The 18,210-nt window shown below is 43.5% G+C and overlaps 1 protein-coding gene across 1 annotated transcript in view; it reads left to right on the forward strand.

Annotated features, from left to right (window-relative positions):
• CNNM1 (cyclin and CBS domain divalent metal cation transport mediator 1) overlaps positions 1-18,210 on the forward strand; it is a 46,615-nt gene that overhangs the window by 24,575 nt on the left and 3,830 nt on the right. Inside the window, exons 5-11 of the mRNA XM_066601690.1 lie at positions 2,131-2,230; positions 5,056-5,103; positions 9,936-9,998; positions 10,675-10,838; positions 12,096-12,279; positions 13,549-13,659; positions 15,791-15,907. Of these exons, the coding sequence (XP_066457787.1) occupies positions 2,131-2,230; positions 5,056-5,103; positions 9,936-9,998; positions 10,675-10,838; positions 12,096-12,279; positions 13,549-13,659; positions 15,791-15,907 (787 nt within the window). The remainder of the gene's footprint in view (positions 1-2,130; positions 2,231-5,055; positions 5,104-9,935; positions 9,999-10,674; positions 10,839-12,095; positions 12,280-13,548; positions 13,660-15,790; positions 15,908-18,210) is intronic.

Consider the following 18,210-nt stretch of genomic DNA (forward strand, 5'->3'; position numbering starts at 1 on the left):
CCCCTCACTAAACCCTCCTCTCTCCTCCACCCTGTGTCACTGCACCAGTGTCTCCACCCTGTGCCAGTCACTGCAGTGGTTGCCCGTCCACTATAGAATACAATTTAAGTGCCTTACCCGCCTCCATAAATCTCTCGCAGTGCTGCACCTCCCTATGTATCTTCCCTCACCTCTGTTTACCACCCTACCTGTGTCCACCGCTCTGCTGATGACCTTAGGTTAAAGTCCCATTTAAACGGGACAACAGTCGTCTAAACAACCGCACAAACACGGATGTCATCGCTAAGGTCGTTAGCGCTCGTGCAGAGCGTTTAGACAGAAAGAGATCACTGCTGGATTGCAGGCTCCTCGCTCAGCGGTTCACATTCTTCAGGGAAGCGTTCGCACGCAGTGAGAAGCCAGTGATCCAGTGATGTTTTTTATGCTGACTTAAAGTCAGCGATAACAGAAAATGAACGAATAGTATGCCATTTATTTGCATTTACACAGGACAATTATCGCTCATTTTCATTCGTTTGAATGAATTTTGAGTGGTAATCTTCTCAAATAAATGGTCCTTAAATTCCTCTTTAATCTGAACTTCTTGTTCTCGTCTCCAAGATTTTTCCTGAGCTGCACCATTTTTCTGGATTGCACTACCCCACACGATCAAGTTTAATTTCAATCAAGTTATAAGTGTGCCCTAAAAACACATCTTTTTTGAGAGGCCTACTAAGCTCCCTAATCTATCTTTTTCTCCATTTACCCCTTTTCTGTGTTCCCCCTTTCAAATTTGACCCTCTTCATCCCATAGTATCCCCCACACCCCATACACCCCAATACTTTTCATGTTTGTATATACACAGATATCAGCTGGTGAGTGGCCCATGCAGCTTTATGTACACTACCCTATTTATATAAAAGATGGCTGGACCATTGTACAGTACAAGCATCACTTAAGCCCCATTTACACGGGAAGACTGTCGAGCAAACGATGCCCAACACTCGTCCCTGTGCGCTCTCGCTTCTGTGTTGCTGCACAGAAGCAAGTATCGCTGGCTGTCTGACAGAGCGGCCAGCAGGAGGCCGGGACCGCTGGGGGAGATTTTTCTCCTCTTGCTCTTCTGCCCCTCTACATTCACGTAACACAGTGGCTGTTCAGTACTGAACGGCTGCTGTTTACACTCATCGTTCAGGATTTTATGCAGCCTTAAAGGGGTTTTGTCATTAAAAGAAAAATTATCTAAACGTACCTATCCCTTCCCTGTCTGTCTTCTTATCGCATCTTCTCCTGGTTGAGCTTCTCCAGTGCCCCAGATCAGCTCACTGCAGGCTGGGCCCAGCTTGTTATGAAGGCTGCTTTATTACAAACTCCTTCCTGCTGGGTCAGTGAAGGTCAGGTCCCTGTCCTAGGAAGGAATTGTAATCTATTTCAGAGACAGCTCGCATGAGCAATCTCTGAAGAAGATAGGCAGTCCTCTTGCGGGCATGTGAGCTGTGACGTAATGTACATTGGCAGACTGCCAACCTAATGTACGTAACATCACAGGAAGGAGAAGAATCAGGCAGCTGGAGCTGAAGTGAGCACCTGGACTGCAGGAGACAGGAGAAGATAAGGGAGGTGAAGATCTGGTAAGTAGACTGATGGGGGAGGAATAGGTAAGTAGAGCATTTTTCTTTTTTAGTGACAGAACCCCTTTAACGATGAACGATGATCCTGAATGATGATCGTTCAGTGTAAACAGCAGCCGTTCAGTAGTGAACAACTGCTGTGTAAAGTGACTGTAGAGGGGCGGGGGAGAGTGGGGAGACAAATCTCCTGCAGCCTCCCCGCTGAGAACTAACAATACTAGCTCCCATGCAGCAGCAGGAGAGCAAGTATGTTCGGGGACGAGAGCCAGGATCGTTTGCCCGACAGTCTTTCCGTGTAATTGGGGATTAACTCTTGTGTCTCCACTGTTCTCCCTTTGTGAGCAGCACCCTCAATCCTATTGTTCAAGCTGTCTATTTAATACTGAATATTAGGGCTCATTTTCTTTGTTCCCTCTGACTTAGAAAGTACTGCAGAATATGTTGTCACTATAAAATTGTTATTAGTATCTATAGGAGTAAACTAGTTGTAACATCTTTCGCTGTTCTCATTCTTCTTAGGGTAAAGTGGAAGTCGAAGTTGGTAAAGAGGGATTGCGGTTTGAGAATGGAGCTTTCACCTACTATGGTGTTCCTGCTATAGTGACCACTGTGTCTTCAGGTAATGATTTATGTTACACGTATAACACATGGGTCATATAATCTATTTGCAGTAGCATACTGTACGTAGGAGAAATATTAATTATATATTACACCTATCAAGTAACATATCATTCATCTCTAAGATGTCTTGTCTTATTAAAAGGGTAGTCTCATCAGAGAAAGCCCCTTTCAAAAGGCAACCAGCCAGGGGCGTAACTATAGATGGTGCAGGGCATGCGGTTGCACCCGGGCCCAGGAGCCTTAGGGGGCCCATAAGGCCTCTCTTCTCCATATAAGGAGCCCAATACTATGAATAAAGCATTATAGTTGGGGGCCCTGTTACAGGTTTTGCATTGGGGCCCGGGAGCTTCAAGTTACGGCTCTGCAACCAGCACTCCTGGCTAATAGCGGAGTTTTCCAGGAACACATTGCGGGACCAGACATTTTAAGCAGTGGTTGCTGGGCGGGAAATATAGTATTACACGGCAGCTATTCAGATGAGTGGGTATCTATGTAAGGGCTTGTTGACAACACCGTTTTTGATTTCCACTTTGCATTTCCAAAGCCGGAGCTGGAAATCGGGAAACAATGGTTCAGTTTTAAGTCCCATTGCCTTCAGTGGGATTTCCTGAGCTTCAGTTATGCTTAGTTCAGTTCCGTTCCATTTGATATCTGCTTATTTAACCTTTTCCAATCCACTGTCTGACCTCTGAAGACATTATGATTTAGGGCTGTACAGCTCCGATGTTGGAAGACACCCGTCGGGGTTCTCTTACTGTATATTGCCAGCCTCTCTGCTGTCGGAGCCTATCCAACGTGTCACCTCATGCAGTACTGGCTTTAGCCAACATATAGCGCTATTGTATAATGGCAGAAAAAGAGTAAGCCCCCTAGGAAAACCAGGATACAAATTCGACTGGAAAGGGTTAACGGAAACAATAGCACAGTAGTCTGCACTATTATTTCTGTTTAAAAAGCAGAAATCAAAAGTTTTTTTAATTTTTATATTATAGTCAATGGGTGATGGAACTGAACAGCGAGGCCGTTGTTAATGCCTGTTTAACAGATCCGGTTTTAAATGAGCAGTAGGTTAAAGACAAAAGAAGAAAAAACGGATGTGTTAAAAATGGAAACGAGTGGAAACAAAATGATAGAAACTGTCAGTTCTTTAACAGATCTATCTGCTGGATCCGCTTAAAAAACAGAAACTTTGGTTTCCATTTTTTGCATTTGAATTTAAATGGAAATCAAAACGCTGATGTGAACGAGCTCTGTACTCTACACTGTACCAAGCCTCTGCAATAGAGGCTAAACATATGGCAAAAATACAATGCGAACCCAGCCTAACACAAAATTTACCATAGATGATGTCACTGCTCACCTCCTCCCCCTCACTGCACAATATCCTCTGTACAGGTCTTAGAGCATGCCCACCTCATTCTCAAGCAGAAGTCAATGAACATCTGCAGTCTTCAGGTTCCTATGGTCTATGAGGCTGCTCTAAGGCTTATTTCTAAATGTTGATAACAGCAGCTCAGACAAAAATGGCCACCCACATAGTCATGTACAGAGAATGGAATAAGAAATGTACCATCAGAAAATACAGAGTGATTAGAAGAAAGAATATTTATCACTCCTGGGTTTTAATTAGAAAACAAAATCATAGGTGATCTGTTCCCTTTAAAGTGACCCTCCGGTTTCAGGACAAAATTCTGCCCTGGGACAGGAGAGGGTGCATATTACCTGCAGTCGTTCTTCTCTGCCGTTTCTTTAACCGCTCAGTTCCAGGTCCAGATTTTGGCCATCCAATATCAAGATGGCTAACACAATCTTCAGATTTCCAAATCTCCTCAGTGCATTTCTGGTGTTGAATTACTTGTGCACTATATCTGCGCTCTGATTGGCCAGAGCTGCTCACGTGATCGTTGTGGCCAATCAGAGAGCAGTCCAGAGTGTGCAGTAGGAAGTTAGAAAATTACTGTAACTACTGCAAAAATGGGGCCCAGAACTGGTGGATTGGAGGGGCGGCAGAGAAGAACAACTGCAGGTAATATATCCGCTCCTCCTTCCAGTCGTGGAACAGAATTTTGTCCCAGAACCAGAGGGTTGCTTAAAGTCTAGAACACAGGGTATTACGGGGTTTAAAGGTATATTAGAAAACTGATTCTATAAATAATATAGTGGAATTAAAAATGTTGAATCTCTTTAAAGGGGTTTTTCCAGATTCAAATATTGATGACCTATCCTAAGGACAGGTTATCAATATGCGATAGGTGGGGTCTGGTGTTAGCGACGGTCTCTTCTCAGGCATATAGTGTCACATTCATCGGTCACATAGCCTGAGAGCAGGTCAGTCCTACTTGTACTAGTATACTCAGTAAAGTCCTAAAACAGTGCAAAGACAATCTTTCAAACGATTGAAAGATTGACAGCTCTAGCGATCGTTTTGCACAAACTGCTAATGGACACTAATGTCCATTAGCAGTTTATAACCGTCATTTGCGTGTAAATGAGCCTCCTGCAGCTGTTTGCAAATCCAAAGATGTGGTCTGGACTTTGCACTCTACTGGATTGTTTTTGCACGGCCTGCCACAGGCTGTCGGCTGAATACAATGTAATCTGCTGCTCCTGTGGAGAACTCAGCGTGCGGTCTCTACTATCTATCTCTGGCTGAACAATGGTTTTTATGCTCCGCTTAAAATCATCAATCAGCCAAAGAGTGAAATATGGAGGCGTTTACACGAAGCAATTATCGCTCAAAAGCCATCGTTTGAACAAATTTTGAGCGATAATCGTTGTGTGTAAATGGAGCTTAATGTAGATGGTGTTTTTTTTTCTTTGCAGACAATGATGTGAGAAAAGTCGGAAGTTTAGCTGGATCGTCCTTTCTCTGTAAGTATATCCACTAGCAGGTAATTTTTAGGTCCATAGTCCGCTATCTCAGTCAGTTGTAACATATGAGGAAACCTGGCAGCAAGTGCGCAATTTGCCCAGCAGAGCCATCGTAGGGAAAATTAAGTATTTTATTCATTTCCCATTGAAATCAATAGGATTTTCCCTAAAAAATGCTGATCCTGACTTATTGTCGTGCCGGAAATTTTGTTGCAATTCCTACACGGTGCTGGGTCAGGAGTAGCGCTGTTTCAGGAAAAAAGCTGAAGGAGCTGTGGTACTTGTAAAGTCTCTGACATTGCCCATCATGATGCCATCACACCAATGTTGTCATGACACCTGTGACATCAATACAAGACATAAGTTTCAGACAGTACAACTCTGCACAGGGGAACATTGTTCTTTTTTTTGTGCAGTGTTTTGGGTATAGACATCCTTCGCCGGGCTTAAAATTAAAAATTGTCTACATATACATAAAATCAGTACACAAGCTGTAAAACTGTAACAATCAAGGAAAAAAGAGAGGGGAGAACACATAATAAAAGTGTATACATCATCACCATTCTGAAAGCTTAAAAGGTTATGTTCCTGTTGATGTCATCACTAATGATGTCATTTCACTGTAAACACACCATGGGCCACCCTTGCTTCTGGGAGCAACCGCCATGACAGTCTGACTGCTGTGGACCTGAGCATTGGGTTTACTGGGCTGGCACTGATTGTGACATCATCAGCTATCATGTCCCACATGAATCACTAAAATGAAGGGGGTAGAAGCTTTGCCTCTTCAACTGCGGACGCTTTTGCTCAGCTCTTGTACAAGGAAGTGAGCTGTCTATGGACCCATAGAAAATATGGGTCTTTACACTACTAACCCCACCACTTCGAGGACAGCCAATCAGAGTCCATCAAAGTCGAAGGAGCAAAGAGCTTCATGGGGGTCTTGGCACCCAAGTCTCAGCAGTCAATGCTTTTGACATAGCAGTATGACATGTCAAAACTTTTATTTATCAATAGGTTCCCTTCAGCATTTCTCATCCACATTTTCTGTGCAAAATGTGACACAGATTTGCACAGCGGATTTCACCACTTTTAGTGATCTGTAGCGGATTAATCCATATTTAAGGAAATACTGTGTATCTATTTACATGGGCATATTTTTCACAGCTGCTGTTTAAAAGCAGAGAATGCGCTACTTTTATCTGTTTTGGGTGAAAAATGCGCCAATGCTAGTATATGGAAAGTAATTAAAATACGAATGCATACGCATTTCATCAAAGTTTGATATGTATTTGCAATCATTAGTGGCATTTTCTATTCGGCAAAAAACAGATCTGTTTTTGCCCAAAAGAAAGTAAACCCAATAAAAGCAAATACAGATGCCAATACAAATCAGATATTGATGGAATACTGATAAAGTTTAATATCCAACAAGTCCATATTACAGATCCATATTTTTAACATTTTACAATATGCATGTGTAAAACTGAGCCTAAGGGTGACTACCCACTACAGTTTTTTTCCCTGCGAAATTCGCAGCATTTTTTTTTCTGCAGGGGTCTATGGGACTTGTAATGTTAAAATCGCGATCGTGCAAACTCGCAATTTACCGCAAAATCACAATTTTGCGCGATCGCGATTTTAACATTGCAAGTCCTATAGACCCCTGCAGAAAAAAAAATGCTGCGAATTTCGCAGGGAAAAAAAAACTGTAGTGGGTAGTCACCCCAAGGGCTTATTCAGACGACCGTATATCAGCCGGGTATTCACGCCGGCCGATATACGGCGTCCCTCTCTGCAGGGAGAGGAGGCTGGAAGAGCCAGGAGCAGGAACTGAGCTCCCGCCCCCTCTCTGCCTCCTCTCCACCCCCTCTCCGCCCCTCAGCACTATTTGCAATTAGAAGAGGTGGGAGGGGTAGAGCTAAGTTCCATGATTCAGCCCCGCCCCTCCCATTACTAATGGTGCTAAGTGGCGGAGAGGGGTCAGGAGCTCAGAGCACTGCTCCCGGCTCTTCCAGCCTCCTCCCCCTGCAGAGAGGGACGCCGTATATCAGGCGGCGTGAATACCCGGCCTATATACAGTTGTCTGAATAAGCCCTTAGGGTATGTCCACACTGGATTTTTTTTCCACAGTGGAAACTCTGCAACAAATCCACAAAAAATCTCTGTGCATGTGGATTAACCACGGATTTTACAGCAGATTCGTCTTGGAATTGACCCCCCCAAACATTTGAAGAAGTCAAATCTGCAGAGAAAATCTGCAGTATAAATTGACATGCTGTGAATATAAATTTCGCACCGCAGGTTAATTTATACTTTTTTTTTGTAGCGGTTGGGTGAGATTTCTTTCACATTGGATTTATATTGGCGATATGTGGCCAAGATTCTTAGTGAAAGTGGCTTGATTTTCTACATCAAAATCCACATTTAGAGGTGCAGATTTTGGTGAGGATTTCTGCAGCAGTAAATTCTGCTGCGTCCTATGGAATAGTTCTGTCCCTTAGGGCTGTGTTCCCCAACTCAAGTCCTCAGGGACCGGGAACAGGTCATGTTTTCAGGATCTCCTCAGTATCACACAGGTGATGTAATTATAGTCGGTGCCTCACACATTGCCACAGGTGAACTCATCATAGGATATCCTGAAAACATGACCTGTTGGTGGTCCCTGAGGAATGGAGTTGGGGACCCCTGCCTTAGGGGACACAGTAGACATTGATCAGAAACAGCAGCATATGGTCATCGTGGGAAAACTGAGATGTATCCAAAGGACAAAATATATTTCTGTGAGCCACCAAAGGTCTTGTGTGTAGGGAACGGTATAAAGTGTCTATAATTATAGTAGAGATTATTTAAGGGCTCGTTCACATCTGCACTTTTGCAGTGACCGAGGAGCGGGCCACGGCCTAGGAGACAGCGGGGTAGAGTTTGGGCCTTGTCACAGTGGCTCTACCGTCTCCCACCCAGAGGGTAACTGGTGACACCTCCAAGGGCCGATGGCAGGTTAATAAAGAGAAACCCAAATAATGGATTACCTTTAGTCCTGTTTTGTCTTGTGATGCCACCGTTTCTTCCACAGTGGGGGATTGCTGGATGGTGGAGTAAATCCTCTCCCATGTAGCTTCCGTGGGGGGATTTCTAGTTGGTGAAGTCAATCCACACACACACGGCTACTGTTTAAGACACAGCCTCCGGAAACGGACGGGTCACTGGTCGCTTTACTTAACTGCATGAAGGGGAAACAATTTCAGCAGCGTCTTGACCATTCTCTCGGTCTCCTCCATTCTGTGTCTGTGGGTTGAAGGTACCCACAGACAGATGCCTTGCACTCCTCTCTCCGACAGAATCAGAACAGAACTCTCTCTCCTGTGCAAACTCAGAACACATATTTCAAGCATCATCACGTGACGGACAAAAAGATACAAAACCAGACAGTCATCCACTTACCAGTGATGTTTCAGTGCTGCAGCTATGCAATGCACACCATTCTTGTAACATGAAAGACCCTAACAACACAATACTGAGCATACACCCCATTCAGGAGGGGCCCCTGCACTTTTGTTTTCTATTTAGCTATTCCTTCTAAGTAGCAGTCAAATAGGAAACAACCAGGGGCGTAACTATAGAGGATGCAGGGGATGCGGTTGCACCTGGGCCCAGGATCCTTTGGGGGCCCATAAGGCCTCTCTTCTTCATATAGGGAGCCCAGTACTATGAATAAAGCATTATAGTTGGGGGCCCTGTTACAGGTTTTGCATTGGAGCCCAGAAGCTTCAAGTTATGTCTCTGTGCAGCATGGTTTAGGTATGGGTACGGGTACGGGTACAGATACAGATAGAGGGGGGGCCCCAGCTCACGTTTTGCATCAGAGCCCCTGAGCCTTTAGTTCCCCCCCCCCTCAGGAAACAACAGTTCCTTTTAAGTCCCCATTGATTTCAGTGGGGACTAAAGTGCTTTAGTTCAGCTCCGTTTGTCTCTATTCCATTTGATTTCTGTTTTTAAAAGCGCAGACTGCGCTGTTGTTTCCACGAAAGAGCAAACAAATCAAATGGAAAAGACCCTGTCTGTTTTTTTTTTTCTTCTTGCATTACAATATAGTCAATGGATGACGGAAATGAATAAAAAGGTCTTCGTTTAGTTCCATTTTTGGAGTCCGCTTAACCGATCCATTTTTAAATGAGCATGCGCAGAAGACTAGAAGGCCAAACAAATACAAAACGGATCCTTTAAAAATGCAAGCAAACTGATAGAAACTGTCTGTTTTTTTAAAAAAAAACTGATCAGTCTACCAGATGTGTTACAATCAGAATCCATGGTTTCCGTTTGATTTCCATTTTGCTATCCATTTCATTTTTTAAAAATGGATCTGTTAAAAACGGCAATCCCAATGCTGATGGAAAGGAAAAGCAGAGGAATTCCCGTCTACCATCCAGGCTGCTGATTTCTTACCAGTTAGCCATTGTAATGAGAGCTGCGATCCGATGGGTTCTTGCTTCACTTTTCCCTGTCGCTAGTTTTATGAATCTCCTTGATGTATTTGCTTTCTAGGTAGGTCTTCCTTTTGCAGAACCTTCCAGGTGTTTGCTGTATAGATATACACAACCCATTTTCAAGCATCTGTAAAGTTTTTCTTTCAACTTTTTCTGTTCCACCACTTAATATATTGTCTTTGGTGCAGACAGCGCTGAACATGTTCTTACAATATATTGATGATTTGCCAAGCATTTCCCCCTCTCACATGATTTCTTCTTTCCTCTGTGTGTATTGTATTTACATGTATCATCCCTCTCATCCCTCAAACTCTTCTTATTCCCAATTTTGCTTTGCCCTCTTAGTACCTGTGTCCGTATCTCGTACCTTCGCTTTCAGCAGAGGGGAATCATTGGCTGGCTCCCCAGGTAAACCTGCATGGCTGTGTTCTGAGATCATACGAAAATGGGTTGAATTCATATATTCAATGGATCTTGCATAGAGTTAATTCTTTCACTGGTTCTGTATGTTTCTGCATATGGATAAAAGAGGTCACATGTAAGTGTTTTTGGCATGCTATGGTTCGTTGCACTGTTTGCTATGCCTTGCAATAAGCCCGATGGACATGATCAGTACAGGTTTGCAGTCTCTGGAAAATCACTGGCAGCTATCATAGAGCTTAAAATGGCGCGGAATGAAATCACAAAGTATGTGGAAAAGTTGTAGAACTTTCTGCAACCAACATGCTGCATGTATAGAAAACTGGATACTGTTGGAGGTATATACGCAACAGGAATACATGAAAAATAGAGATGAACAGGGAGTGAAATTTCCATATTCCAGAATCTGTCAATATTACAGACCTATAGAAGTTGAAGAAATGGCAGCAATTTGTGCCTTTGTATTACCCCTCCAGCAAATCCTGTGCTTAGAAAATGAAATCATGTCATGCAGAATTCCAGTCTCATTGACATATTGCATTTTGGTGAGAAAGAGCGAGATCGCTTCCTGCTTTTATAGTAAACCTCCTTTCTTGCTGTCTTCCTTATCCTATTTTCTGTCCAATTTTTCTGCTTTCTTTTCCTCCCTCCCTGCTCTCCATAGTAAACAGATCCCCTTCTCGCTGCAGTGGTTTGAACCGTTCTGAATCCCCTAACAGAGAACGCAATGATTATGGGGGCAGCAACAACCAACTAAGCAACAGCAACAACAACCTGTATATTCCCGATTACTCCGTCCACATCCTGTGTGATGTCCAGTTCATCAAGGTAACACTTACTTGTAGGCTTTTTATTTTGTAATATGTGTAATATTGCAGTTTCCAATGTGAATCAAGTATTTGCTTAAAGGGGTAGTCTTAGATGAAAGGTTTCTCTGAACACAGCTTCCCCATACCAAAGAGCTTATACTCGCCTCTCTCCACTCCCTGCAAGTCACCTGTCGGCAGCTCTGGGTCTCCTCACAGACGTAATGTTTACAGGCTGCAGTCAGCCTCTTTCTGTACCTTTAAACAGGCTGCTGCAGCCAATGACAGAGATAATAGCTGAGTTCTGTCATTGGCTGCAGCAGCAGGGTTATGGGATGTCACAGGCTGACCGCTGGCTGTAAACAGGGAGATCTGCTGTTGTTGGTGGGGGACTTGAGTGGAGAGGTGAGTATAAGGTCTTTGTTATTTTTGGCCACAGGAAGCTGTTTTTAGAGAGAACTTTTATCTTGGACTACCCCTCTAATGGGGTTGTACCATTAACCCTTTCCAATCCAATTTGTATCCTGGTTTTTCTAGGGGGCTTACTCTTTTTCTGCCGTTATACAACAGCGCTATATGCTGGCTAAACCCAGTACTGCATGAGGTGACACGTTGGATAGGTTCCGACAGCAGGGAGGCTGGCAATATACAGTAAGAGAACCCTGAAGGATATCTTCCAAAATCCGAGCTGTACAGCCTAAAATCAAAATGTCTTCAGAGGTCAGACAGTGGATTGGAAAGGGTTAAACAAAATTATGCCCTATCCACAGGAAATTGATCGTGGTGGTGGGAGGTATATGCGCTGCAACCCCCAGCAATCAAAAGAATGGGTGCCCTGAAAGAACCCACATGAATGAAGCAGTGGTTATGCTTTTATACTACTGCTCCCTTCATTTAGATGGGACTGCCAGAGATAGCTGGTAGAGGAATGTTCATTCAAGGATATTTGCGGTATTCTATGGGAGTGCGTGCGCACTGAAAGGAGTCTGATTTTCATGCGGGTGCAGACTTCACCGGGTGACAATGCTGGATCATGGGAGCGGATGAGTATAAAAAATGCCTCACCCGGCTCCCTGTCACATTCCCTAACATCATAACTTAGTTTATGGTGCTTTGGGGACGTGACAGGTTCCCTTTAAGTGTTCCTGTAGTTTTTCTGAGCATTGTATGAATGTTTGAATACACAATACAAATGTTTTATTCTTAATATCCTGTGAATTAAAAAAGAAAAAAGTAAACTCGAAGCTGTAGTAACGCTTCGTTATTGTCCTCCCAATAGATTACAAGACAACAATATCAGAATGCATTGGCAGCCAGTCGTATGGACAGTTCTCCACAGTCCCCGGAAATAGAAGTATTCAGCGATGGGGATTCCTCAAAAGTCACAAAGTATCACAGAGTCTCTGAATCCCCAAAAGACGACACTATGAGCACATTAGTGAGCGACAGAAACTGCAACTTTGGTAAATGTCATTTATTTTGTCAATTTTCATTTTATAGATTGTTTTAGATGAATGTTAAATATTGGTCAAGCTCTCAGACTGCGTAAAGTGCACACGAGGGTGAGCTGCTGCAAGGAATGAGGTCCAGTAAGACTAAGAACTGTTGAAATTCTGTCTGAAAACCTCGCTCTAACCCCGCCCCTTTTTCTTGACACTTTGGAAAAATGCAGTAAAATGGCTAAACATGCAATATAAACCTTGCTTTTTTGCAAAAATTGTATCATCACATTCCATGACCAGAGCATTTTTATTTTTCCGTCGACAGAACTGTGTGAGGGCTTGTTTTTGCAGGATGACTTGTAGTTTTCATTGATACTATTTTGAGGTATAGCAGATCAGCAGATATCCTCCCTGATTGATAAGGGGGTGCTAAAATGAAGAAAAAGTCATTGTTACCCCTTCCCTGAGACAGGGAAGGACAGGCAGAAGGATCACAGATTGTTCTCTGCTGCCAGCCCTCCGCTTCACACAGACAATTGGCAGCTCTAAATGAAGTATTCTCCACCCCAATTCAAACAGCTCTAGCTCAGGTTTTATCAGTGCTACAGACAGGCTTTTAGTCTTATTTCAAAACCGAGAATCTTGCCTTTAAATGCACATTGGTAGCACTGATAGAACCGGTGCTACAGCCATTTGAAATAGATCGAGCTCTGGTATTCCAAAAATAATTTTTGAAACAAAAACAGTGATTAAATGTCGCAATCCAAAATGCTTTATATGTTGTGTTTTCTAGATTTTACAATCATTTTTGATGTCTGAGTTATGGAAAGGCCATCCCACTGGGTCCCCACTGGTATAAAATAGGAAAGCACCCGATATTCATCTCTCCCACTCTTCCCCTGCTGCCAGCTGTTTGTTTACATGCTGCAGTCAGCCTGTGACATCTGCTGCTGCAGCCAATGCCATTGCTCAGCGATAACTGCTGAGAGCTGTCATAACCTGCAGCTGCTTGTATGCAGATGGGTCAGGTTGACTGCAGCCTGTAAAGATACCGCCAGCAGAAAAACTCAAGACAAAAGTACTTACATGTAAGTGCAAAAATGCCCCTAACGGTGCCCATAGCCTTTAAATATCATACATGATTCTAGTGAAAGCATACAGAAGCATAAATGGACACATGGTCAGTACCTGGTACACCTAGTAAAACAAACAGTTGTTATCATATAACTACAGGATCAACATCAGTGTGTTAGATTTATTGGTAGAATGTAATCTGTCTTCTCTCAACAGCCGGCAGCAGATCAGATGTTTTGAAAAGTCCAAATGACTCCGTGTTCTTACATATGGAAGATATCCCCCAAATACGAGAGGAGCTGGCAGACATTTACAACTGCACAACAAGTAGGTTTATACATTTTATTTTAGCTTCGGTATTTCGCAGTATTACCAATCATGAGAATGAGTCCTGAGTACCTGAATGAATGGAGAGGTGGTCACGCTTGGGCACTGCCACTCTGTTAATTTCAATGCTACTGCTGGAGATTGCCCAATTCAAGTTCTCGGCTATCACTAGCAATCCTGTTAAAATGAATGGAGCTGTAGTGTGCATGTGTGGCCACTGCTCTATTCATTTGGGATCACTTGGGACCCCTGTTCTTGTGATTGGTGGGGGTCCCATCAGTCAGCCTCCCCACTAGTCAGATAATTATTCCCATCCACACTTGTCAGATTTTCCATAATGCAATACCAGAGGGTGTAGACAGGAACACAGTCCTAGAACAGAGCCAGAATCAGAGCAGGCAGAATACTTTCACAACATAGATTATGCCAACAGTTAGGGCAGGCAGCAGACAAGGACAGTCCAGTCAAATAAAAACCCATGGCCAGGATTACAGAGGTCAGGAAAGCTGGGTGGTTCAGACACAGATCAAATACCAGGAGATCAGACAGAAACACACTTGCACCTTTATACAGTATGAAGACTGACTGCTTAAGCATCTGATAGTGGGGGAGGGTGCTTTAAATAATCAGGGACCTATCTGGATTGACCAGGGACTGGAAAGCGTAGTGCACACGCTGACCTTTTAAGAGGTGGGCCGAGTGAGCGCTCAGCCTTTGGGCACCACTAGCAACTAAACCAGGATGGAAAGAGATGCATCATCAGCCACATGTGACAAGCGAGGACTGAGACTGCTAGCAGGAGATGGTGAGGTAAGTTCGTGGCCACAGCCTGAGGCACAACAATAGCATTTTTTTTCACAAGAGTTTAGGGAAGCCATTGGGGGAAAAAACAGAGAAAGTGCTACACCCAGAGCATGCTTTTGAAAATAAAATATATATGTTTGCAAATGTTGGTGTAGGGTCTCGTAAAATAATGAGGAGCCTTGTCGTAGGCTTGTGAGCTTATGTATTTTGGCCAGAATATTTACTAATGTCTTGTATTTATTGGTAATTTTTGCAGTAAACAGTCTGGCTTTAGATGCTTGGGCAGCCCAGGGTGTTAGCCCATTGTGGTTGCTGGAACCGTATTACAACTATTTGAAATAGTTTATTGATTATTGATTGCAATAAACCCCATGTATGAAACTCAGGGCTATATTGTTTTATGTCACCCGCGATGAGATGAGGTCTGGATGCAGAAGGGCCGGCTCTCCGCTTTCCCCGTGTGACGCAGCCAGCACTTGTCAGAGGAACTTGTGACAGCACATGGAGGGAGTTCCATCTTGGATTGTGAGAGCTGGCACACCTCCACACCGCTGTGTTTAGCAATTCTTACAGCCTTACCCAGCACCCTAGCCACCCTCCAAAGAGGTGGAAGGGGAGAAACACCATCATAGTGCAAGGAGCACTATAGCCGGGTTAAGGAGTAGTTACATTTAGGGCTCATTCACACGAGCATATGCAGTTTCGGTCTATGAAATACACAGCATTTTCAGACTGAAGCTATGCATATTCGCTGCGTATTTTTACCTTATTGCATTTTTTTGAGGGATTTTGCACGCATATTCACTGCATTTTCACAACACGCCATAAAAAAGAAAGGAGCTGCCGTAGATTTCTCCTGCATTCATGCATAAATACTCAGTGCATATGCATGAATCATGAGTATTCACTGTGTATTTACGCCATCCCACTGACTTTAATGGGCGATTTCAGTCTGTAATACTCACCAAAATAGGACATGCTGCAATTATTTTTTTTCGCCCCCATGAAAAAACGCATGTCTTAATACCTTAATGCAGATGAATGGTGTTTAAGCTGTAGGCATTACGTGCGTGAAAAAAATGTGATTCCCAGTTACACTCATGTGAATGAGCCCTTATAAACGGCTTTTTAAAGGTCACCATAATGCTGATGCGGCCCTCAGTGAAAATGATTTTGACACCCCTGCAATTAACAGTAGCACAGAATGATAATTACTTGATTTCTCCAGTCTTGTTCTTTTTTTTTCTTCACAGTGAAATGCTATTCTAACCCTAATGCATACATGGCAATTTACAAAAACACTCATTATTTGTGTGTTTTATGACAGAACCAGATCCCTGCAGCGTCACTGTGGATATGGAGCATTCTAGCGGTGAGATGATATCCATTTCAGCTGTGAACAGCGGAGAAGAGACACTCGGCAAGAAGTTGTTGCGAACACTAAGTATGTCTTTTATTAACTTTGTAACTAATCTGAGAGGTTTCCCATTTTACAAAAAAAGTTTTCCCGCAAAAACCGTGCAGACCATGACTATTGGGCCACGTTGTCACGTGAGCAGGACAGTTTTCATTCTCTGGGTTTAATAGATTGGATAATGTTCATTTGTAGCAGATTTGTTCAGAAATTTCTGCAACTGAAAGTCCTTTTCATACCCATGAATGAAAGCAGCATGTTCATTTAGGCCTCCTGTCCACAAGCATAGCAAATATCCCCCGGCAGATCTCCGCCGTAGGAGCTGCCGCCGGGGAGCAGGGGAGAGCTGACAGATAGGCTCACCGCAGAGAATCGCGGCAAATCGGGGCATGCTGCGATTTAAATCCCGCGAGCTGAAAATCGCTATGACTTTCCGCTTGTGGACAGGGGGGTTGCGCTTTCCATACTAGTCTATGGAAAGCGTTCACTGCGTTTTCCGCAGCGGGATTATTGCCACGGGAAACGCAGTGAAAAATCGCCCGTGGACAGGCAGCCTTAGAGCAGAGGTCCCCAATGTTTTGAAGCTTTTGAACTACATTCAACTTTGTGTGATGGTCAGGAGCCACATTCAACACAGAGAAATTTTTGAGGCTCGGGCTACACAGTGACTTTGGCCTCTTTACACATCAAGATCGCGCTATAATGTAAGTGGATGCGATCATATTGAAACTAATAGGTTGCTGCGATATACCAATTGCCAGAAATCCGAATCCGATGGATCTCTTGAAATTGTTGGGTCCTGGCAACTTGCAAAACTTTTACAACCATATTCACTTAGCCTGCCTGTCCACAGGCAAGGCGGAATATCGCTTGTGATATTCTGGCGCGGGGCAGCAGCAGGGAGAAATGACAGGTCTCCGCGGTGTGCCTATCTGGTAGATAGGCTCACTGGGGAGAATAGCGGCAAATCACAGCATGCCGCAATTTTGAATCCCGCGAGCGGAGAATTGCTATGATTCTCCGCTCTTGGACGTCGGGCTCTGCTTTTCATAGTTAGCCCATGTCTGAAATATCATCTATTGCCAGTGTGTATGGTTATAACTCAGAACTCCCATGACAAGCCATATAGGAAGGGGTTACAAGCCACAAATGGCTTCTGATCTACTAGTTAGGGATTACTGATTTAGAGAAATGGAACAATCACCAAAATATCTGCATCAAATCTGTCCCCTTAAAGGGGGTGTCCCATGAAAAGACGTTTTCCTCTAATCACAGGATAGGGGATCACTATCTGATCGTCGGGGCTCCAGCTGTTGGGATGTTCACTAATCACAAGAATGGAGCTCTTGAAGGTACCCGAATGAATGGAGCGATGGTCATGACTGCCGAAGATAGTTGAGTTTAAGCATTCAGCAAACTCCTTATTTAAATTAATGGAGTGGCAGCAGCCACTCCATTCACTAGGTGGTATATGAGACCCTCATTCTCCTGACTGGTGGAGGTTTCAGCAGTTAGACTCCCACTGATTGGATAGTCAATATGTATTACAATGGGCATAACACCTTTAACATTAGATGCATGACTTGAGTTAAAGGGAAGCTGTCACTTTGGAAAGCATCATAAACTAAGTTATGGTGCTGTTCAGGGAGGTGATGGGGAGCCAGGGGTGCATTTTTTATACTCGCCTGTTTCCCCGTCCCCACGCTGTCCCCTGGTGAAGTCTGCACACGGTCTGTGCGTGCACTCCAAAGTCTATGGCAGTGCGCTGAAAAAAGTCAAATTTTCATACGGTATTTACATGTGGACTTTACCAGGGACCACCATGGGAATGGTGGAGAGGGTGAGTATCAAAAACCTAGTTTAATGTATAATTTATTTACCTTTTTATGGTTTCTAGTATGCTGTTCCAAGGTGACAGGTTCCCCTTAAGACTTTTTTTTCTTTTTAAAGCCACAAAATTTGACGCAATCTCACCCTCTAGACAACTCTAGACATATTGAAAGATGCAAACTAATTTATCATCAACGTATGACGCTATGACAAATTTGTTGCAAATAACAGCAATATGGTGTCCTGCAAAAATGACACCCCATAGTGTTTCTATTTCCTTTGCTATTTTTAATTGGTTCTGTACTTTTAACCCCTTAATGAAGCGGCCTTTTTTTTCCATTTTCGTTTTTTCCTCCCCCCTTTAAAAAAAATAATTAGAGATGAGCGAGCACCCAAATGTTCGGGTCCTCGTTATTCGAGTCAAGCTTTTCGTAATATTCGAGAGCTCTATTCGAGTAACGAACCCCATTGACTACAATGGGAGACTCGAGCATTTTTGGATG

Source organism: Eleutherodactylus coqui, chromosome 4 (genome assembly GCF_035609145.1).
Source record: "Eleutherodactylus coqui strain aEleCoq1 chromosome 4, aEleCoq1.hap1, whole genome shotgun sequence".
NCBI classification, from domain to species: domain Eukaryota; kingdom Metazoa; phylum Chordata; class Amphibia; order Anura; family Eleutherodactylidae; genus Eleutherodactylus; species Eleutherodactylus coqui.